Source organism: Penicillium pulvis (assembly GCF_028828015.1).
Source record: "Penicillium pulvis strain IBT 33274 chromosome Unknown contig_12_segment0_segment0, whole genome shotgun sequence".
NCBI classification, from domain to species: Eukaryota; Fungi; Ascomycota; class Eurotiomycetes; order Eurotiales; family Aspergillaceae; genus Penicillium; species Penicillium pulvis.
In genome coordinates this window covers 2637800-2660068 of record NW_026643072.1, presented here as the reverse complement: position 1 = coordinate 2660068, position 22269 = coordinate 2637800, and the positions used below count along the sequence as shown (strand labels likewise).

Genomic DNA, 22269 nt, shown 5'->3' with positions numbered 1-22269 from the left:
TCAACGATTTGACAGCGATTTACGAGCGACTGTTGTGATCATGGTGATTTTCCATTTTCTTTTGTTCTCTATTTCCTCTGTCTCCTCTTTGCGGGCTTTCCCATTTCCTTTTGTTCTTTCTGTTTTTTTCCCTTTGCATTTTCCTATTTTTTTCCTCACATCTTTCACCGGCACATTGTTGGCTGCATTTAAATGTGGCTTGGGACCCAACTGGGACCCGAAGCTTTGTGACCGAGTTTCCTGCTCTTGTTTCCTATTTTCAGTGGATTTATTTTCATATTTGGTGTCAGCTTCCACTCCCTCTCTGCCTTCTTCCACTTCCTCTGCCTACTTCGGCCTCCTCTGCCTGTTTGAGCCATGGACTTGTTCTGAGAGCTCTCTGCGGCGGCCGGCCTCCTTTGCGGAGAGTGATTAAGTTCACCGGGGTTTAGTGCTACGGACTGCGTGATGTTGAGATCGAGATTGCGTCGAGACACCTACCAATGGCATCTCTGCTTTTTCGACTAATTTCCTCCTGTCTTTGCTGTCACATCGTTTTTTTTAAAAAAATATTCAAAAAGTCTCTCTCCATTGTAGATCGTAAATTGTAATTGTTTAATTGGTAGAGATATTACACTCGGCCCCAATTGAGCGGTTCATAGGGCTACGGTTACTAGAGATCAACAACTCAGTCTACAGAATGAAGTGGCAGCGAGACACCAATAAATTTGAACAAAATGGCTATAGTACATCTAGAAAACATGAAGCCTGATAGGACTTCGAGAAATATGCGCCCGCGCCTCGCGAATGGGTTTATCCAACCAACACACCAGAGAAAGAGATCACACAAAGAAATGTACAGTGCCTGTCGACACCTCACCGACGGACCGGCTTCTTTGCACGACTCCCAACGTGAACAGCAACACGCTCCCGCTCTGCCGTAGCCTTAGCCTTCAGCGCGGGGTTGAATTCAGGAAGGGAAAGGACAGCATGTCCAACGATCTGGTTACCATCCACAATAGCCTCACGCTGCTTCTCGGCATTGTAGCGCTCCTCACGTCGAGCAGCGAGCTGTCTTCGGCGCTCGTCGGTCATTTTCCAGGAGTCAGGGAACTGGGGGCGGATCTTTGGCTTGTGATGACGAAGGTCAAGAGGGATATCGGCAAAGGAATCACCGGTCTTGGCCTCTTTAATGAGGGAGTTTACGAGATCCGCAAGGTAACGCTTGTTCTGCGCGCGTGAGCCGAATTGTTCGGATGACATGCGCACAATATCGGTCTGAGGGTTGTAGCGGGTGCCGACCAGCTTGAGGAACGTTTGGCGCTGGGCTTCGGTCAAGTGCTTGGGTGTCAGGTCCTTAGAGGCAAGCTCCACGACGACCTTCGGTTCGGCGGGGTGCTGTTCACCCATGTAGGTAGTGTAACGGAAGCGGAGAATGTGATTTTGGGGGGGCAAGGTGAAGGGGCTTGCGAGTTCTGTCGGAACAATTAGCAAACTTCGCACGGCTACGAAGTATAAAAAGATCAATCATACTGCTAAGCATTGGCATATCCCAGGCCGCAATGCGAGCGTACTCTCTCATCTCACGGTGCACCTCCATAGAGGCATGGGCCATGGAGGTAATTTCATCGTCGTTGATTTCCTCGTCACCGTCTTCAACAAGGGCCAACTCGTCGTCTTCATCCTCGGCCCAAAAGCCACGGGACTTGGTTCGGATATCCTCGAATCGCATGTCCTCCTCCCTGTCGATCTGGTTTGACATCTTCTCGAGCTCCGCAAACACCGCGGTACGCTTGGAAACATCGTTGAAGTCGGCAACAATGCGGCGGTTCTCGGCGTCGAAAGCCGCGCGCTCTTCCGGAGACATCATATCATACATAGAGCGGGCTTCCTTGGAAAGAAGGTCAGGGGAGTACTCGGGCATTGGCGGCAAGTCAGCGGGTTGCAAGTCTTTCGGCGGAGGAGGAGGAACCGGGTCTTCGGAGACAAATCTGTATGGGGAAACCGAGAATTGGCGAGTAGAGATCCATCCTGAGCCCCGTTGGGACAGGAGCCGAGAAGACCGTCCCAATGACCGTGTAGCTGAAGCCATTGTGGCGAGTGTAGACAGGAGGCTGGACGGCTATCTTCTTGTCGATGTTTTCCATCTCCAAGTCCGCTTCACGCTAAACCTTGCCGGGTTTGAATCACGTGATATAAATGCTAGTTCGAGATAGGAAATTACAAGCACGTGATGCGCTGGCGTTATCGATATCGATAAGCCTGGAACCGATAAGCCGATAAGTTGTGAATGATGCAACAATGTTTTGACATTCAGACAGCTTTATCAGTCCCAGCCTGTTCCCAAAGTGACGTCCTTGTTATATCTCTCTAACCTACCGCTCTTTTTTCTCCTCCTTCAGTCATGGTCAGGAAAGTCTGTCTCGTGACTGTAGGGGCCACGGCGGCTTTTCCTGAGCTCGTGGCCGCAGTCGCCAATGAGCAGTTCTTTAAGACGCTTGCTGAGAAGAACTTCACACATCTCTACATCCAATATGGAGCTCATGGACGTCATCAATTTGACTCGTACTTGGCTGGTCATCAGCCAGGCGACGGATTATTCCATGGCATCGACGTAATTGGGTTTGACTTCGACAAGAATCTGGGTTACCATATGGGCCTGGCCATGGAGAAAAAGCCGGATGGTAAGCCTCACCAGCACCAGGAGCTTGGTCTGATGATCACCCATGCTGGTAAGTGATTAACCTCTGGCTGTATCTTGTTGATTGTGGGGGGACCGTTCATGGCATAGAGATTGACGCAGCTTAGGTACCGGATCAATCCTTGAGGGCCTGCGCTGCGGTCTACCGCTTATCATTGTACCAAACCCAAAACTGGCCGATAACCATCAGGAAGATCTGGCTATTCAAATGGAATCCCTTGGATATGGCGTTATGGCCCGGGCAGAGTGAGAACCTTCTGCAGATGTACTAAGACCATTCATTTTTTTGTTAACCATGCAGCAGGGATGTTGTATCGGCCATCGACAAAGCCACTGAACAACGTGTAAAGAGGTTCTCTCCCATGAAGAGCGAGAGCAAGGAAGATGTGTTGTCTGCCTTGCATGACCAACTCTCATATGTGGATTAGGCATTCATCACATTCTGCGTATACAATGGGGGTGGTGTACATATCTTTAGATTTCCCTATGACCTAATCTGAGATTGGGCTTGGAGTTTGGTGTCTTCACTATGTGGTACAAGTTGCTCCCCGCCTGAAAATATTTGTATTTAGCTAGGCGTTCGTTGGTCTGCAGGCGTTGCTCATGAGTCTTGTCTGAAGTTGTACTATGCCGGACATGAATCTCCAGAAGACCAGGCAAACGACTGGTAGTTTGATTTATTTTCTTTCAATCATGCAAAAAGTACAAATTCACTTTATTGTCAAAAGGTTGGTATAATGGAATCACCCAAATTGTCACTAAAGTAAGCTTAAATGTAGGATTGAAACAATCCCGAATGCAATTAACAGATCTATGGTATTTCCAATCAATTGTCTTTTCTAGATTTGGAAATATACTAGTGAAATAGTATACGGTATATGGATTGATGGTGTTATTTTTTAGTTTGAACTAAATCATGGTAGGTTCTCAAGATCCGAGTGGATGTGTCTGCAGCGCCATCATTGGCCCAAGCTTCTTGTTGACAACTCCCCGACGCGAAAACATCCTAACCCCCTCGACGAGGTGAACCCCAGTTGACAACTCTTACAATCATTGATGTCCTCTTGTCTTGGACATTGCTCTTGATCCCTCTGAGTTGTCGATCATAGGCCGTGGGGCCGTCTCATAACTCTCGCGCCTCAACCCCCGAATTCCCCGTCTACCACCCAACCCCCCGCAATGGCTGAGGCTACCCTACACAACGTGCCAATTGTCATTGACAATGGCAGTGGCACCATCCGAGCTGGCTTTGCAGGAGAGGAGATCCCATCATGTTATTTCCCCTCATTCGTCGGTCGTCCCAAACACCCGCGGGTCATGGCCGGCGGCCTCGAAGGCGACTCGTTCATCGGTCAGCGCGCACAGGATCTCCGCGGTCTGTTGAAGATCCGGTATCCGCTCGAACACGGAATTGTCACAAATTGGGAAGATATGGAGTCTATCTGGCATTATGTCTATGAGAACGAGCTCAAAACTCTGCCTGAGGAGCACCCCGTGCTGCTCACCGAACCTCCGCTGAACCCGCGCGCCAACCGCGATACCGCCGCCCAACTGATGTTTGAGGCATTCAACGTTCCAGCTTTGTACATGTCCATTCAGGCTGTGCTTTCTCTTTACGCGTCTGGGCGCACAACCGGTGTCGTTCTGGACTCCGGAGATGGTGTCTCCCATGCGGTGCCCGTGTTCGAAGGTTTCGCCATCCCCAATAGTATCCGCAGAATCGATGTCGCTGGTCGCGATGTCACAGAGCAGCTGCAATTACTCCTTCGGAAATCCGGTCATGTCTTGCACACCAGTGCTGAAAAAGAGGTTGTACGGATGATTAAGGAGAAGGTTTGCTACGTGTCGCTGGACCCGAAGCGCGAGGAAAAGGAGTGGATGAACAGCTATCACAAGTCGGATGCTAAGGCAATTGACTATGCCCTGCCGGATGGACACAAGATTAAGGTGAGTAGACATGCCCCGTATTGTTTTCTCGATGGGACTTGTACTGATATGTCATCTTTCTATAGATCGGTCAAGAACGCTACCGTGCCCCTGAAATCCTCTTCGATCCCGAACTAATTGGCCTCGAATACCCCGGTGTACACCAAATCGTTCAGGATGCTATTAGCCGGACAGACTTGGACTTGCGCAAGTCACTATACCTCAACATTGTGCTTTCTGGTGGATCAACACTGTGCAAGAACTTCCCGGACCGTCTTATGCGTGAGATTAAGCGACTTGCCGTTGAAGATATGAAGATCCGAATTTCAGCGCCCGCAGAGCGCAAGTACACCACATGGATTGGTGGTAGCATTCTGGCTGGTCTTAGCACATTTAGAAAGGTATGGAGGATTATAGCTCCGATATGTGGGATACAAGCTAACCAAATCCCGTCTACAGATGTGGGTGAGTGCGGATGAATGGCATGAGGACCCTGAGATTATCTTCAAGCGATTCGCATAGACGAGTCGCTCCCTTTACCTACCAGGCGCCTGGCTCTTGCAAAGTTGGCAAGACAACATCTACATCCCGATACCCTCAGCAAGAAAGAGGGAATCTGTCTCCAGATCGATAACTGCTGTGCAGCAATCTTGGTTTCAAAGAGGGTCGCGCATAGCAGGTGATCAGCGATCGCCTGGAATCTTGCTGAGTCGTGCATAGTATCTGCGACTTTTGATACCCATCCCCCAATTCACATCCCCTAGATCTCTCGCCCATATGTGACATCATACTTGACTTCTTCTGCTCATATCAATATGTGCAAATAAAGTTTCTTCGTTTGCTGGAGTCTTGTTTATGTTGGATGATCACAATGGGCGCTACAGACTTGTGTTGTAACAAGTGGCCCTACGTGAATCTCGTCGTTGTAAATTAATTGCCCTTTTGAAATTTAAGAAACCATCTCGATATCCCTGGACCAGCTGATGTTTCTGAACACCTACTCCGTCCATTTCGATTCATCGTATTCATCCATCAGCCGAGTATAATCTTCGCCGGCTGCTGCCCAACCCTTAATGCCCCCCTCGAGGACGAGACTTTCCATTCCCCCATCTTTCTGTTCTTCCAGATATCCCGCAAACCAGCCAGCCGCACGTGTTCCACGACCTCGAGAAGAGCCTGCATTCTATTTGTTAGTTGACCTCCTTTGATGGAGGAAACGAATCGCACTAACCACAGTACCATATGACTTTGGAGACTCTGGCTTGCGAAAAAACAGAATATAAAGTCGGAATGGTAGGATACAGACTCTGTGCAGGAAGATTCAATGAACCTCGAATGGTACCGCCCTATGCACAATACACTTGGTGAGAATGACAGATAAGAATTGTAGAAATTTTGGTCATACCTCAAAGTCTGTGCGACGTAAATCAATTAGAATATAGTCTTTTCCGACCTTCTTGCCTTCCTTCATCCATCCAAGTAGTTCGAGGCGGGATATCGAACTTGCAACAGTCCTTGGGGCAGGGTAGGCTGCGTGCCAAGGAAGGCATGCAGGTGCTGCTGGAATCATTTTTGTCTCGTTCGTTCGTCGCGATGTTGGTAAGTACAAGAGGATATGATAGTTGAATTTAAAAGAGACCGCAAATACGATACCGGACTAAAACCAACGTTCCAGTGTTCGAGTATTGGATATCTGTTGATATAGTCCATGTGTGGAACACCAGCGTTGAGCATGTCACTGCTCGTTGCTGATTGGTCAGCTTTGGGGGGTTTTTTCCACTTATGGGCGTGATTGGCCACTTTCCCACTCTATGTGCAGCAGACTCCTTGCAAGTCTCCAAGTCTGCTTTTCAATTTCAATTCAATTGATCTATCAAGAAACAAGCTTCTGTATAGAATTTCCCCCTTTATACTCGACATTAGTGTCAAATATGATCGCCACAAATCATCAAACAACTGTTCCCGAGGAAACACAACTTCACAACCCAACATCGGACAAGCTATCGTCAAGTCCTACAGCCGATGATGTCGAAAAACAAAGGACTAACGATTCCGAAGTGGTCACTGAGAAGCATTCGGCTTTCAAAAGCCTTGGCTGGTTAGATCGTTTCCTAGCCTTATGGATCTTCCTTGCAATGGCCATCGGGATCATACTGGGAAATTTCGTGGAAAATACAGGACCCGCGCTGCAGAAGGGGAAGTTTGTTGGGGTTTCTATTCCGATCGGTACCTACCCATGAATTATCAAAGTCGCTGAGTCCCGGCTAACCAGCGCAAGCGATTGGTCTTCTGGTTATGATGTACCCCATTCTATGCAAAGTGCGATACGAATCTTTGCACCATATCCTACGACAACGTGGTATCTGGGTCCAGATTGCATTTAGCATCATTGTGAATTGGATTATTGCACCCCTCTTAATGGTAAGACTCTTTGACTAGGTACGATAGAATTTACTGACAATAATATAGCTAGGACTGGCGTGGGCTTTCCTACCAGATGAACCAGAACTGCGAGAAGGGTTAATTCTAGTCGGACTAGCCAGATGCATCGCTATGGTAACTTCCTCTTTTCCTGGGCTATACCCGAATAATACTAACTTCTTATTGCCAATAGGTACTTATATGGACCAGCCTGGCCGGCGGTGATAGTGAATACTGCGCTATTCTCGTTGCGATAAACTCACTGCTGCAGATGGTGCTCTTCGCCCCCTTGGCCATTTTGTTCATCAATATCATTGGCAACTCGGGTAGCCATGTCACACTCTCCTATGCTACAGCTGCTAAAAGCGTGGCAGTGTTTCTCGGCATCCCACTAGGCGCTGCAATCGTCACTCGCATTACCCTACGGAAGATCGCCAGTCCACGTTGGTACGACCAGGTTTTCTTGAAGTGGGCCGGCCCATGGTCACTCATTGGGCTCCTTTTCACGATTCTTGTGCTTTTCGCTTCTCAGGGCCGCCAGGTGGTTCATCAGATTATATCTGTGATACGAGTTGCCGCTCCTCTTATTGTTTATTTCATCATTGTCTTCTTCGTTACTCTGCTGGTGACCTACAAGCTTGGATTTGGTTATAAGTTAGCTGCTACTCAGAGCTTCACTGCTGCCAGCAATAATTTTGAGCTTGCCATTGCCGTTGCTGTTGCAACTTTTGGTGCTGACAGCAATCAAGCGCTAGCCTCTACTGTCGGGCCTTTAATTGAGGTTCCTGTGCTGCTTGGCCTTGTCTATGTTGTCAAATTTATCGCCAAACGAGCTGGTTGGAAGGATTGAAACAAAAGTGAAAAGAAATGTTCATATTCGCAGCTTCGGGGGCTTTTTGGACTTTTCCATTTGTTGATCACTGCATATCTCATTGGAATTAATGGGCCGGATTGGAAGACTCTAGAGCCACTGCAAAGCATTTCAGCAGTCATAAATACATTTAATGATCAATTTTAGCCCTACGTGCATAGCTATACTACTGGTAGAATAAACCTATTTCAGGAACCCTCTTCTTATCAATATTTCAGCTTGAAGCAAACCATGACCAATAAGCAGTGAGGATAGATCTCAACCTATTGGTCTTATATATTACTGGTAAGCTCGCTTTATCTAATCCTAAATCTAAACTACCATCATTTTCTGGTGTCCTGGATGACTGAGACAAACGTGTCATTAAGTGACAAATAAGCTTCCAAGGTTAACGGTGACATACCAGCAATGAATTACCCAATCAGAGCGAACTATCAACCACCCCTCACATGAAGGACAAAGTAGATTATTGCCACAAAGTCTCTGTCCGTGCCTCGCGAATATTTGAATCTAATGACTCCCAACCAACTTTTTGTGGTCCGCAACTCTATCCCATCCCCGTCCTCTTTTCCCACCACCTTCTTTTTTCCCAGCTGTGCAACAATCCAAGGTTATCTTCCCATCTTCTCCGCACTACTTCACCGCTAATTACCAGCAAGGCCACTTCATATCTGCCCTGTCGAGCCATAACAGTCAACGAAATGAATCCGAAAGACACATATCGCTCTGTGCAAGACCGCTATGCAGGAGTTGCGAGCCAGATCGATGACTCTCGCGAACAAGGAGATTATGAACGCAAAGTCGCAAAGGCCTTTGGGTATGATCTGGAGGATTTGCGTTCTATTCCAGAGTCTGCGAACCTAGGTGTCAGCTGTGGGAACCCACTGGCAATGGCAAGCATAAGAGAGGTAGGGGATGTCAATGGTTTACTCCTTGGTGCCGAGTCTAATATCAATGCGCAGGGCGAGGTTGTAATTGATTTAGGTAGTGGTGGAGGCATTGACGTTTTACTAGCCGCTAAGAAGGTTGGAGCGGAAGGAAAGGCCATAGGTGTTGACATGACCAAGGTACGCTGAATATTCCCTACTGAGTTGAGTATTCTGGCAGTTAATGGTAGCAGGATATGCTAGAATTAGCACGTCGGAACGCAAGAAAAGCCGGCGTCTCCAACGCATCCTTCATCGAAGCATTCATTACTTCTATACCGCTACCAGCTTCCACTGCTGATTGCATCATCAGTAACTGCGTGGTGAACCTGGTGCCTGAAGTCGAAAAGATTCTTGTCTTTCAGGAGATGTTCCGGTTGCTGAAGCCGGGAGGTAGGGTTGCAATCAGTGACATACTAGCAAAACGGGAGCTTCCGATGGATATCAAAAAGGACCTCTCCTTGTATGTCGGATGCATCGCTGGTGCAAGCCAGATTTGCGATTATGAAAGATATCTGAAAGAAGCAGGGTTTCGAGGTACTAATGCTGCTTCTAAAAACCCCTTCACTTTGATTATTCACTTACTTCCTTATAGATTTGTTGATATTGGACACCCATGGCGATCTCAACCTTTACAAGGAAATATGGAAAAGGCAAGAAGACAATGGATTGGCTCCTACTGGCTCCTGTTGTGATTTGATTGAATCTAGCACAAGCGCCTCGCGGATAGAAAAATCACCTGATGTAGATTTTAATTTCTGGACTGGTGAGTGGATCGATCTACAAAGCAACTATCATTGACGCAGCGCTAATGGGATATCTCTTGTCAAGGCTCTTTCAAAATATTTGCCATTAAGCCCGATGTGCACGGTTGAGGGTGCCATGGATTGATTTGAGTATACCCAAGTTTTCCCGTCGGAGACAGAAGCATTCAACATTATTTGTACCTGTCCAGGAAAGAATTTTGGCAAAATCTACTTGCAAGTTAACCGGGGTGACTCTTCAACATTTCTCTTGGTGCTCTTGAGGGCGTGGAAGTTGCTTAATTACCCCGCAATTTCCGGCCCAAGCTCTGGTATTTACTCAGGTCGGAGATAACCGTGGCTTAATCACGGCAGAGTTCCACATGTCCATTATCCATTATCCGTCAGAAGATATGCAACTGCCTGGTTTCTGACTAGGTTCTACCGCTAGGCGAAATTAGACATAAATCGAGCCAATTCAGGCAGGGTGCAGGCGCATATTTTCTGGATATCCGATGGATAATTCTTGGCAAAGATTCTATCCAAATTTCAAAGCCAAGGTGTGAACCGTACCCCATCGTGGGGTGGCGTAAGATCAAATCCCGGCGACCAAAAACTTAGACAATTGATCCGACCGGATCCCACCGGTCCAGTGGATCGACTTTTGGGCCAAGCAGCCATATGGAGTGGAAATTGCTGTCGGATGACCGATCGCAAATGTGGCCAGAAACTGGATTTTGGCGGAATAAAAAGTAAGACTAGGTATTCTTGAGCATTTCTTTCAGACAGCTTGAGACCCAGGCTGTGTTGGAAACTATGTGGGAAACGACAGAACCGAAGTTAGCCCGAGTACCTTAATGCAACCGGCAAGCGGCCGACCCCATAGACCTCGGAACCGCGATTCACGATCTATCGATCTACCGAATTACGTGCATAATCTATAGGCACTAAAAGCATAATCGTAATTGGCGCTAGTAAGGAAATCCGCAAGAATCCTCAAGGTGACACCACTTCCACAAAATATTTCTCCTTAAGATTGTTGTCCTCTTTTCAATTTGGGGTTCTCTGTTCCTGGATTTGACAACCAGTGTATAGCCATGGCACATCTTGCGGATAATGATGTCTTTCCAATTTCCAACTTGCGAGATATGATAGGCCTTGGAGGGAATCTCGCCGTTGGAGATGCTCACGGCCTTCGCGAGATGATGGAAGCCCAATTCAAAGCTATGAAGGCTCTTAATGTTGCGAACTTTGCGAACATTTCCTTGAAAGTCTACCATGCCGCCGCATCGGATGGTCATCAGGTGGCCATACACCATTACCGCAAAGAGTCCGATACTGCAGAAGATACACTAAAGCCTGCAGTTCTTCACTTCCACGGAGGGGGAATGATCTTGGGAAGTGTTGATCTTCTTGAAAATGGAGTGAAAGCATATGTGGCTACCACAGGATTGGATATCTTCTCGGTTGATTACCGGCTGGCACCGGAATATCCACATCCGGTACCATTTGAGGACTGCTACACGTCTTTGCTATGGCTCAATAACCATGCTGCCGACCTCTCCATCGATCCCCGGCGAATCGCAGTTATGGGCCAGAGTGCTGGAGGTGGACTTGCGGCGAGTGTGGCACTGGCAGCAAGAGAGAGGAAGTTATACCCACCATTAGCGAAGCAGATCCTTATCTATCCAATGCTGGATGATAGAAATGTCGAGCCCAACCCCCTACTCGAACCCCATCTCACATGGAGTACTGCGGACAACCGTACAGGCTGGGGGGCATTGCTGGGCCATAATATGGCAGGTGATAATGTCTCAGCGTATGCAGCGGCGAGTCGGGCAGAGAGCCTGGCTGGCCTTCCAAGCACATATTGTGATGTTGGCATGTACGACCTCTTTCGTGATGAGGATATGGTTTATGTAATGAGGCTTGCTCAAGCCGGTGTCGAAACTGAATTCCACGTCTATCCAGGAGCTCCTCACGCGTTCGAGTTCCTTGCAGATACGTGGCAAGCAAAGCTAGCGGAGGTAAACAGAATTCGAGCTCTGCAGAGCTTTTGAAAGAAGTTTTCAAGTCAATCAAAGTCACAATTAGTTTCGAGAATACATTACTCCCCAGACACTAACTATTTATTACCTGGTCCTAACCGACAGCGTCAAATTTTCTTTGTTAGGCCGGGGAATAGTAATCTAGCTGCAGTGTAGACTTACTAAATAATAGTGGGTAGTTACTTAACTAACTTAAAGAAGCCCCCTTACAAATCCAGTTTGACCAATCAGCGTTCGCCAGTGACATACTTCATCCACATGTAATATCTAAAACTTTTTATTAGCTGCCTGTAATTTCTCTGGTTTCTTTTTCTCCCTCGAGTCAATGCTTTTTCGATATCTGCAAGAATTGTCTTCGGCATCGAGGCCGATTGTTTCGCGGGGACCATTTGCGTTGCAACCGATATTCCCCAAACGCATGTCTTCCTCTATCCCACAGCAAGGGATTTCCGACATGCGCCAAAACGATGTCATCTATCGATCTCTAGCATTGTCCTCGATTGAAGATGATGCAAGCACCCGCCAGAAGTACCGACCATTTATTCTCGACAATGATGTCAATGCCACCGAAGACTGGGTCAATAACTTGGACCTGGCCACCGCTCTCAACATGGCTGAGCATGATCTACAAAACACGAAAGAGAGACTTAAAGTTTTGGTACTTTATGGTAGTCTCAGAAGCAGATCTTATTCACGACTAGTCGCATTCGAAGCATCTCGCATCCTTTTTCGACTCGGTTGTGACGTGCGGGTCTTTGATCCTGAAGGTCTGCCAGTGAAGAATGATCGTGAAATAGACCACCCGAAAGTACAGGAACTCCGTAAACTCAGCGCCTGGAGCAACGGGCATGTCTGGGTCTCGCCAGAGCAACACGGTAATCTTGTATGATGCCTCACCTTAACTCAACACTCCAGCAATAACCTACTTACTCGTGCTTTTTGTCCAATGCTAGACCGCAGTCTTCAAAAACCAAATCGATTGGATCCCTTTGAGCACGGGGAGTGTCCGTCCCACCCAGGGTCGAACACTAGCTATTGCTCAGGTGTGTGGTGGATCTCAATCCTTCAACGCCGTCAACTCTTTGCGTATACTCGGTCGGTGGATGCGCATGTTTACTATCCCGAATCAATCATCAATCCCGAAGGCGTATACACAGTTCCCGGATGAGGGTCAGCCAGGGGACCAGCGACTCATGCCTAGTGGAAATCGAGATCGGTTGGTGGATTGCATGGAGGAATTTGTCAAATATACTATTCTGATGCGACCGCATATGGATCTTTTTGGAGATCGGTTTAGCGAACGGGAAGAGAAGAAGCTAAAGGAGGCTCAGATGAACGCAACTAGATAGACTTGAATAGAATATTAAACAACAGACGTTAACTCTTTTGCCTACAAAAGAAAAAGCCTGAAGGCCAAAAACATTGCCTGTATGGGTACAATATCAGAGAAAAGGGAATACAAAGTATTGAATGGGGGCGCAACGTTCCATAGGTTTAGACATCTCTTGACGAGACAATAGATTCATGATCAATTTTTGAAGCTTGCCATTCCCGCCAAAGCCTCCTTCATGCGCGCTAAATCGTCCTTTTGCCCCTTCACCACACTGAAGTAGTCAGATGTGACCATCAATAGCTGAAAGTCGTTCAGCCATGTGTTCGTCGCGCCAGATACCTTCCACGATACCACCGCCAAAGGCTTCCGATACCGCCGTGACACCATCACCAACCGATCAATTGCATCTACTATCTCGGGGTTTTCAGGGTCACCCATTCGGCGTGAAGGACAGCGCATGGCAACTCGAAGGTCGCCAGCGCCTAACATTAGGGCGTTCACACCAGAGACTGTTGCTATGGATTCTGCATTTGCGACAGCAAGCTGAAAGACAATGTCCTCAGTCTATTGTACGATTTCATAGGAGGGAATATCGGACTTACAGGGCTCTCTATCTGGATGATCACCGCGATATTGTTGTCTGCGACACGTTCATGAGAGGACTCCGCCGGTGCCACATCCGTAACTCCAGGAACTAATACCGCTGGTGCAAGCGACCGGTCTCCATCCGAATATGCATACCGGCACTTGCTGACAGCTTCGACGGCTTGCTCCGGTGTATCAATGTGCGGAAAAATTATACCCCCAGCTCCTGTTCCCAAGGATTACTGAGTGATTTGGATCAAAATCTGATGGTCACAGACCAGACCTACCGGCGTCCAGAGCATAGGTTAGTAGATGTGATTGAGCAGACGGTACTCGGCAGATGGGAACGGTTCTTCCTCCACTAGCGAGGCTGACGGTTTGTATTAGGCGAACGAGATTCTCAGCTTCAATCGGTCTGCCCGGCCGACACAGTTCATATCAATTAGACCTAATATTGGATTACGGTCATTCAAGTAAGAGAAGAGGAACTAACGTATGCTGTGCGTCGATCATGACAAAGTCATAGCCTAGGACTGCCAAGGTGCGAGCCGATATGGTGTGAGGAATTGAGAGAATGGAGCCCATTAAATGCGAAGGTCTCCCGGACGACGAGTCCATAGTGTCCTCCAAGGCCTTGGCCAGGTTTGAAGGTTGGAAGAGAGATGCTGCACGGTAGTCCTCCATATTTGCTTGGGCTTTGAGCCGTAAAGGTGTAAAATCGTTCCTTTGCCCTTGAGTACTGATCTTATACTCTGCTCCATTGCCGGATGTGGAAAGAGTGTTACATGTCTTCTAAATGATCATGTCAGTGACTTTCCTGGCTTCGGACGGCCTGATATTGTAGAGCCCTGGGTCATAGCGTATGACGAGCCAGATTAAGTGTTCTGCTCCACTGCCGGATGGGGAAAGAGGGTTACATGTGTGCTGAATAATGATCCACTACGGGCATCTAAATGCAAATAGATCTTTAGAAATCTTTCAAATATTTGGCCCAATACTAAAAAGCTAGGAATCCGATGTAGTCCTGATAGGGCAATGGCGAAGGGCCGGTCCGTTGTATCGAATCAAATCCTTCATATTTTTCTGTACATACACAATAGGGGATACACTACCGACTCGCTCGGGAGATAGAGAGGAAAAGGCACTCCCTTATTCTACCGAAGTCGGGGTAAGCCTAGATGAATGTATAGCCTTTCTATCTACCTTCTTACCTAAGTGCTTAGAGAAGAACTGGAGAAGTAATATGCTGCTAATGGCTTTTCAGTAGGAGACTACATGTTGATAAGTAGGAAGCCTGGTAATAACAGGTTAGTACAACAAAGGTGAAACAGTATAAGTCAACTATTTTCATTCGAGTAGGATTGCATTAATTGTGCATGGGGAACGAACCGTCCCGAACCGTTTGTCCACGGGCTGGGCCGTGCCGGGCAAGTTCGGAACAATCCGAGATCACCTGACCAAGATCCTGTTAAGGCGGTACAGGGACTGTCGTTCTTCAGTCATTGATAACTTAAATTTAAATATTATAGTTAGAGGTGTAGACAGAGTACTTCATTTGGGAGGAGATATCTTGCTCTGGTTATCATAGTTTCAAGGTTCGAGAGTTCGAATAGCTTAGACATGGTAATGCCATACGCTTAGCTGGTACTTCAGAGGTTGAGATTAGAATAAGAAATTTGATACTATGTTACGCTTAGATACGAAGATAACAAATCAACATGGTAGCATTCAGCGAAGTATCTAGCTAGAGATTCTGTGACTCTTATTGATATCACCCTCATAAACACGGTTGGTATCTTCCATCTCGGCATCTCCCATATCTGCTACAGTAAAAGGCCGCCAATCGTCACATTGGTCACTTATTCTCAATTTGTCATGAGCAATTAACAACACTCTACCCGGTCTCATCGTCATCATCATTGTTTGAAGCCTACTGATAAAGCCTCTAATAGCATGATTTCCTCCATAGACAAGACTTCAAAAGGAGCTTCTTCCAAGATCTCTGCCTCTTCGTCGTCGTTATTCTGACATTCTTGAGAATCAGTGTCTTCCGTATTCTCTTTCTCTCCACCATCGTAGGCCTGACACTTCTGGAAATTTTAATCTTCCACATTATCATTCTCTTCATTATCGTTATGCTTACCCCCCTGGATTTCGCTCCCTCCTTCCATCGAGATCATCATGGCTGCTCCCTTTCATTTGGTTATGTCTCTTAGGTTTCCCAGCCTGACTGATCAAGAAGTTGAGAATACTGTCTTCTTATTCCCAACTCATTCTCACTGTTGAAAGAATCGAGGTCTATAGAGCAGCTGAATGCCTCTCCCAAAGGCAATGCCAAACAGGGGCTCAATGGCCGGGACGAATACAAGACCTACTTTGATAACGTGCTTGATGAACTCGACGATAAATCTGGAGTAATCATATGGATGCTAGCTAACCTCGATCCCAAAAATTGCGCTTATGGTCTTCTAAATCTGATATCGAATACTAATGTAAAAGATCCACTCTAGATCAGGTACGAACCAAGCAACCACGAAATAACAAAATGAAATTAAAAAAAAAAAACAAGTAAAAACATGGAAAATACAATCTAAGGCAAAATTGATGTAATAAGGATTCTTCTAGACAGCTGAACTAAGACAATGAAAATTTCAAAGAAAGCCATCGGTAGCCATCGCCTAAACACGGCTACCACGTTACAGGTACGACCCACGCCACTATGTCGCCATCGGCTAGTCTCCACCGAACCCCAAAGAATCACGTCTCAGCTACGAATCCACTACAAGAAAAATTGAAAATTGAGACAGAAAAAAAAATTACGAAAAGAAATTTAAAAAAAGATTTGGAGTGTCTGAATACCGCCAAGGATAGCGTATATTTCCATTGTTAGGCCCTGGGCTAGGAAGTAGTAGCCAAGAGTCGCGATAGGGGGAATCTGAATCTGAATAAAAGAGATAAAGGAGACGAAGACACAGGCCACAAAAAAAAAAAATTACAGGACTCCAAATGGATGCGACGAGACATTCGATAAGTTGAAGTTCGAAATAAGCCCCATAAGACGCCATCCTAGGAAATAGGTTGATAAGGTTGAAGAAAATAGACCGATCTTTGAAGACACGGCGCAATGCATGTATTGAGGACCACGAATGATCGAACCCAACAAAGAAACGCCGTTCCCATGATAATTGGAGTGAGGATTTCTTTGAGAACAATGCGAGTAGTCGCAGCAAGTGGGTATCGGCGACGGAGTAGCATCAGGAATCAGAATCGACGGAAGGTGTAGATCGCTTAAATTGCGAGATCGAATCAACAGCCCGTAGGTTTCTTTCCATAGTCAAGGTCGGAGCCCGAGATTAAGGCGAGATAAAGAGAAGGCGGCGAAAGCAAGAAAACAGAATAACTTTTGGTGTTTTGTCGTAATGGGGTCGTAATATCATGAAGAGCTGATGAGTGTTCATCTATGCGGTGCCCTTGAGCTTGCCCCATCCCTTCTCCAGGCCACGGCGGGCCATGTCGCGAGCGCGGTCGGCCACGGACCCGGTGCTGCTGTTGGTAGCAGTGCTGGCAGAAGAGTACTTGCGGCTGAGGCTGTAGTTGCTGCTGGAGTCGTCGCCGCGGCAGATCATGTTGCCGGCGCCACCACGACCGACGTGGTAGACGGGGGCGGCGCGGCGAAGGTCGCGCTCAAGCTCCTCGTCGAAGCTGAAGATGGCGCGCTCAGAGCTGGCGTGGACGTTGCCGGCACCACCACGGCCAGAGGTGAAGGTCATAGGCGAGCGCGAGTCAAGGCGGGTTAACGAAGCCGGACCAGTTGCGGAACGCGACTCGGTAGTCTTGGTGTTCTTGAGGCTCACCACATTTCCGGAGCCTCCGCGGCCAGTGAAAACAGCTGGACGAGTGGAGTGAGGCACCGAAGGGTGAGGCTCAACGACGCGGTAATTTGAAGTCATTATTAAAGATGTGTATAGAGTAAAAGCTGCAAGAGCTATGAGGATGTCACGGCCATATGGGGAAGTTCACGATATTGAAGAAGTCTGCAATTCATGGAACCGGACATGACGGGATCAGAGCCTTATGTAGTAATTAGCAAGTTGGGGGCATAGAGTCATTTGCATCCACGATGTCCACGGGTCACAAGGTGCGTGGAAGTGGGGCGTTTAATTGTGTGGAGTAATTTGGTGGATTTTTGAATTTTCTGTTTCTGTAGCGTCATCGCCATGTTAGAGCGGCAAGTTGTATTCACTCAATCTGGGCTAGTAGTGGGTCTGACTCATCCGCCTCGGTGCTGCAGCAACGAGCCCTGTGACCAGATGACCGGATGTTATTGGATTAAAAGTTTTTCTCTTCTCCACTCACCCTCACCTGCTGCTTTAACACACCGTCCCTGGCCTGGATCATCTGACTGGGTCCCCAAGACCAATAATAGTCCCTCACACGTAACAGAAACCACCATTGGCGCCAATCAGCACCCGCGGCGTCTAAAAACAGGGATGAGCGGCGGTTTTCTGGGGGTAATGAAAACTCCCAAAGAGGAATCTAACCAAAGAAAAAAAACCTCATTCTCTCCACAATTTGGAAACAATACGTTCACCGCACCTCGTGGTCTGGTTCGGATCTCTCGCTTTACGTTGACTCAGGGCCAGGTGTCGCCATTGCCCCGTGTGACAGTCCCAAGGCACTGACTGGTTCAAACATTGCATCATCCCGGCCCGAATGACTTCTATAATAGGACATATTCATAGTCCGGTATACGTATAGAGGTTTGATACTGCTGTGCCACCATCTAAGCAATGAGGCATTTGCGATTAGTCCAAATGTGTAGTTTTGTCCCTTCTTGTTCTATTTTTGTTCTCATATATTTGCGCAAGAATTTGTAGTAATTCGATTGCTATACACAAAGAAACCACGTAAAGTCTATACAATTCAAATTTTCAGGGGCCCGCTGATCCCAGCACGATGACTCCATGTGCGGGATAATTACTCCCTCTAGTTCTGTCGATCCGGTCTAGGGCCTCACACTAACCCACATGGTACCTGAGATCCTCACCAACAATTCACGCAATTCATGCCCACACCTTCAACATTGATCGACTATGGGTTTTGCCCAAGTGCTGAGAAAATACATATCAAAGCATGACCGACGCCACAGAGGCAATGCCCCTTTCTCGCCCCTTACTAGACTGTCATGCTCCGAACTTGAATTTCAGTAGTTTTACCATACCAGGAACCATCCAAAAGAGGCAAAGCGTTCCCCAGACAAACAAGGAAATAACGGGAGCAAAAAAAGAAAAATAGAAAAATAGAAAAAAAGAAGAAAAAAAAAAAATGACGAAACCAAGTGGATCGACAGCAGAGAATAAAAAACTTTTCCCGCTCATGTGCCCTAACTGGCCCAAGGATCCGAGTCCGGTGATTATGGCAAATCAGAATCCAGATTGGGCCTGTGCGCCTTGGCCGCATTTTCCCCAGATTTTCAAATTTCGTTTCCCCAGACTCCGGGTATGAGGAACTTGCTGATTCAGACCATGGGACCGCTCTGCTTGCAGCATACAGCCAGATCCCGTGGTCCTTACTTTCCCGCTGCATTTGGAGAGGAACGAACCCTCCCATGTGCTGCGGGCATTACTCTAATTAGTTGGTCTCCTGCACTACCGCTTGTGCCTGGGCCTCGGGAACCCCGCGTTGCGATTGCTGGCTCGGACTGCCGAGGAAATTACCTTTCGCCCCCGTTCAGCCGGTTTGTTGAGTACTCGTCGCGTGAAGGTGCCTATTTTATTACATCCATCCATGGGTTGCAACAGTTCTTTGCCGAATTCCGGGGTAAGTCTAGCGAATTCCAAAGCTCTATTCCTGTTCTTAGACTGAGACAATCAATTACACGCACACATGACCGCCCCCTTTCTCCAACTAAATTAAATTGACAGGGTAGCATCGTGGAGAAGGCATGATTCGGAAACACCTGCCCCCCCCCCCCCCCCCCGCCCCTTTTCTACCAGAACCAGATCTCCCACTAGTAATGTACGATGACACACGGAATACAATGCACGACAGTGCAAAAAGGGTTGTAGTCCAACCTTTCTCGGCGTTCCACAGCCATTCGTGCTATTAGATAATAGCGCCTGTCCATGACACATCATTACCGGTGCGCAAAGGTCTCGACCGGGACGGTCACTACTCTTACTGTACTGTTGGGGTAGTCGGGTATGCACGACCGGCAAACTGCCACGATGACGCAAGATTTCGCTGGTATATGATGCCGGTTGCGTTTTTGATGAGGCATATTATGTAAATTGTACCGCCATTCGATGTCGTGAGCTGGTTTCGATGGCGCAATTTCATGAGAAGGCTGGACCACAGATGTGACAAATGTGCGACAAGGACAAGTTTCTTTCACCTTCAAAATTCCGGCTTCTGTATGAGGGATATTGATTGAAAATAGATACAGTACGTCGCGAAACCGGTGCAACTGATCCACTCTCCGATTAGCTTTTCTGCCGCTTGTGCCGAAACACACCAGTCTGTATTTGGAGTTCTTCCAGGAGTTGCGTATGTATTCTTTCGTAGGTAGGTTAAACAGCAATTTCAGTCATGTATTCACTTGTAAATCAATACATCTGATACCTCCAATGTCCATCCACCGCCATCACCCAGAGGCGAAGCTGAGGTGGGGCTTCATTTCACTTTAATTGGAAACTCATCACTTCATTGGTGGTGTGTCACTGGATGTGAAGTAGCGCCGAATGTCCCTTGGCATTTTTTAGACTAACACGGAAATCATAACTCCCTCCGCCTTGCCTGAAACCCTTGCTTGACCTGTGTGGTATACCAATCAATCCCACATGGTGTGTTTGCTGCGATGGGTTCTTTGCGGGGGGTTCGTTATATCCCTTGTAGACGCAATCTTTGCGGCCCGCCCTCAGGCCATCGGCATTGATATCGGGCCTGATATGATGTGCGTCTCGAAAATCGCTTTGATGAAGCCGCCACCCCTGCCCGCCTTGTGGTGACTATTGACCAGAATCCTAGAACTGTCGCACATGCGTATAGCAGTGATAATGTGACGTTGCCAGCCTGTATCAAACCTGAGCTAGGTGATCCCTTCAGCATCTATCTATTCAGGCTGCGACTAGAATCATGGAGCGACGGCACGCTCGACGCCCTATATGGCCGGAAGAACGAAGGGACCTCCGGCATTTCCAATGCTGTGGTAAAGCTGTTTGCAAGGCTCGTATCGTCCTTGACCTGTTGTAGCCATGACACAGCGAACCTGTCTTGGGTACAGCAGTGCGTCTGCAGTGCTTGGCATGGCATCACGGCTCGGCTTCGCAGCGCCAAGAGGTCGGAACTAGGGGAGTTCACGCTGAATGATGTGAAGGATGCGTTTGTCGATATCCTCACGCGGTTGCAGGAAGAGGCACGCACCAAGCACAACATTGATATGCAATCGGCGGTCATCGCCCTCCCGGACTTTTTCAACCAAACCCTGGTGGATTTGTTCCTCGAGGCGAGCCGGAAGGTTGGCATCACGCCTTTGATGGAGCCCATGAGCCGGATGGCCGTATCAACATATAGCAGCAATGGGACTCCACGAGAGGCGGACGGGAAATATCTTATTCTGGACCTAGGACAATATTATCTGGACCTGCAAAGTCTCAATGCGAGTCCCCGGCCAATGGCCCGAAATGGGCGCCTCCCCATGGACCCCTGGGGAAGTGCCGGTCTCGATCGGGATATAACCCAGTCGGCCATTGAACGATCGGAAATCCTACAGACTTGGCTTTCGCTTGGTGGATCCAAGGCCGCTTTGCGGGAAGAAGTCCGGAAGGCGCGTGTGCTGATACGAGATAACATTGATCGCGAAGTGCTGGGGGCCGAGGACCACCAGGACCATCACCATCACGAATACCCTCTGCATCTGAAGGACCCCGACGCCACCGCTGTGCTGTCATGGGTTGATGTCGAAGCAGTAGAGATGAGATATATTCAAAGCGTTGCGCAGAATGTTCATAACTATCTCGTTGCTGCGAGTACGTTGCTAGTGGGCCGTCTGGATAAAATTGTTAACTAACATTTGTGTAGACAATCCTACCGGAGATATTCGGGATGACATGATCCCTACCAAAATTGATAAAGCGTTTATTTTGACGAGTGGGTTTGACGGATCATTAATGAAGCAGAGCCTTGAACATGCTCTTGGTGATGTTGAGATCATAGGAGGACGGCTACGAGACTGGTATCTGGCGGCCGAGGGCGCTGCTCAATGTGGTTTATTATACCAGCAGGCATGGGACCAGAGACAGCGGCTATTATGGAAAAAAGACGAATTATAGTACTATATGGGGTTGTTCTAGTGACGAAACTACGGTGTCATAGCTAGGCGTGGCTATAACGATCGACCCTGTTAGAGTGACAATCACCGAGAAAATCAAGACACGGCGCTTGGTCTTCCTGTGCTATATAGATGACAGTCGACTTGTCTCAGCTATGTAACGAGGACCCGGCCTGAAGAAGGTTTCAATCAAATCCCGCTAAAGAGAATATCCAATGTTCGGGTTGACCTGAAATCTATCACCCGGGGCTAATCATGACGCCCCATGGTGGCTCTGTCTTTCCTCGAAATTAGGGCCTTGCTAAATCACAGCGACTTCACTCCCTATCTTCCTGGTGACTTTCTTGGATCCCACCTGCAGATACTGTTGCTGCACTGAGCCCTAACTCTGCCACATCTCCAGGTCC

General features: G+C 47.8%; 11 protein-coding genes across 11 annotated transcripts; 7 read left to right on the top strand and 4 right to left on the bottom strand.

Annotated features, from left to right (window-relative positions):
• Positions 1 to 855: 855 nt before the first annotated feature.
• Positions 856 to 2071, bottom strand: N7503_002210 (mitochondrial 37S ribosomal protein mS35; the record flags this gene model as incomplete). Its single annotated transcript, XM_057061757.1, has 2 exons — positions 856 to 1454; positions 1513 to 2071. The coding sequence occupies 2 exons, from the start codon at positions 2069 to 2071 to the stop codon at positions 856 to 858; spliced, it is 1158 nt and encodes a 385-aa protein (XP_056925719.1).
• A 312-nt stretch (positions 2072 to 2383) lies between these two features.
• Positions 2384 to 3113, top strand: alg13 (N-acetylglucosaminyldiphosphodolichol N-acetylglucosaminyltransferase catalytic subunit ALG13; the record flags this gene model as incomplete). Its single annotated transcript, XM_057061756.1, has 3 exons — positions 2384 to 2711; positions 2788 to 2926; positions 2985 to 3113. 3 exons carry the CDS (start codon positions 2384 to 2386, stop codon positions 3106 to 3108), a joined length of 591 nt encoding a protein of 196 aa, XP_056925718.1. The 3' UTR covers positions 3109 to 3113.
• A 746-nt stretch (positions 3114 to 3859) lies between these two features.
• Positions 3860 to 5128, top strand: N7503_002208 (actin-related protein ArpA; the record flags this gene model as incomplete). Its single annotated transcript, XM_057061755.1, has 3 exons — positions 3860 to 4627; positions 4693 to 5007; positions 5066 to 5128. The coding sequence occupies 3 exons, from the start codon at positions 3860 to 3862 to the stop codon at positions 5126 to 5128; spliced, it is 1146 nt and encodes a 381-aa protein (XP_056925717.1).
• A 475-nt stretch (positions 5129 to 5603) lies between these two features.
• On the bottom strand, positions 5604 to 6176 carry N7503_002207 (Rhodanese-like domain-containing protein; the record flags this gene model as incomplete). The annotated part of the gene is made up of 3 exons (XM_057061754.1): positions 5604 to 5782; positions 5838 to 5952; positions 6012 to 6176. 3 exons carry the CDS (start codon positions 6174 to 6176, stop codon positions 5604 to 5606), a joined length of 459 nt encoding a protein of 152 aa, XP_056925716.1.
• Positions 6177 to 6537: 361 nt separating this feature from the next.
• On the top strand, positions 6538 to 7877 carry N7503_002206 (arsenic resistance protein; the record flags this gene model as incomplete). The annotated part of the gene is made up of 4 exons (XM_057061753.1): positions 6538 to 6832; positions 6885 to 7027; positions 7076 to 7162; positions 7221 to 7877. 4 exons carry the CDS (start codon positions 6538 to 6540, stop codon positions 7875 to 7877), a joined length of 1182 nt encoding a protein of 393 aa, XP_056925715.1.
• Positions 7878 to 8599: 722 nt separating this feature from the next.
• N7503_002205 (UbiE/COQ5 family methyltransferase) lies at positions 8600 to 9625 on the top strand (the record flags this gene model as incomplete). The annotated part of the gene is made up of 3 exons (XM_057061752.1): positions 8600 to 8965; positions 9019 to 9361; positions 9420 to 9625. The coding sequence occupies 3 exons, from the start codon at positions 8600 to 8602 to the stop codon at positions 9623 to 9625; spliced, it is 915 nt and encodes a 304-aa protein (XP_056925714.1).
• Positions 9626 to 10715: 1090 nt separating this feature from the next.
• N7503_002204 (alpha/beta hydrolase) lies at positions 10716 to 11627 on the top strand (the record flags this gene model as incomplete). Its single annotated transcript, XM_057061751.1, has 1 exon — positions 10716 to 11627. One exon carries the CDS (start codon positions 10716 to 10718, stop codon positions 11625 to 11627), a length of 912 nt encoding a protein of 303 aa, XP_056925713.1.
• Positions 11628 to 12033: 406 nt separating this feature from the next.
• Positions 12034 to 12964, top strand: N7503_002203 (uncharacterized protein; the record flags this gene model as incomplete). Its single annotated transcript, XM_057061750.1, has 2 exons — positions 12034 to 12498; positions 12569 to 12964. The coding sequence occupies 2 exons, from the start codon at positions 12034 to 12036 to the stop codon at positions 12962 to 12964; spliced, it is 861 nt and encodes a 286-aa protein (XP_056925712.1).
• A 179-nt stretch (positions 12965 to 13143) lies between these two features.
• On the bottom strand, positions 13144 to 14217 carry N7503_002202 (HpcH/HpaI aldolase family protein; the record flags this gene model as incomplete). The annotated part of the gene is made up of 4 exons (XM_057061749.1): positions 13144 to 13491; positions 13551 to 13759; positions 13821 to 13948; positions 14027 to 14217. 4 exons carry the CDS (start codon positions 14215 to 14217, stop codon positions 13144 to 13146), a joined length of 876 nt encoding a protein of 291 aa, XP_056925711.1.
• A 2774-nt stretch (positions 14218 to 16991) lies between these two features.
• On the bottom strand, positions 16992 to 17483 carry N7503_002201 (DUF3602 domain-containing protein; the record flags this gene model as incomplete). Its single annotated transcript, XM_057061748.1, has 1 exon — positions 16992 to 17483. One exon carries the CDS (start codon positions 17481 to 17483, stop codon positions 16992 to 16994), a length of 492 nt encoding a protein of 163 aa, XP_056925710.1.
• Positions 17484 to 20372: 2889 nt separating this feature from the next.
• On the top strand, positions 20373 to 21863 carry N7503_002200 (uncharacterized protein; the record flags this gene model as incomplete). Its single annotated transcript, XM_057061747.1, has 3 exons — positions 20373 to 20485; positions 20560 to 21560; positions 21613 to 21863. The coding sequence occupies 3 exons, from the start codon at positions 20373 to 20375 to the stop codon at positions 21861 to 21863; spliced, it is 1365 nt and encodes a 454-aa protein (XP_056925709.1).
• Between the last annotated feature and the right edge of the window lie 406 nt (positions 21864 to 22269).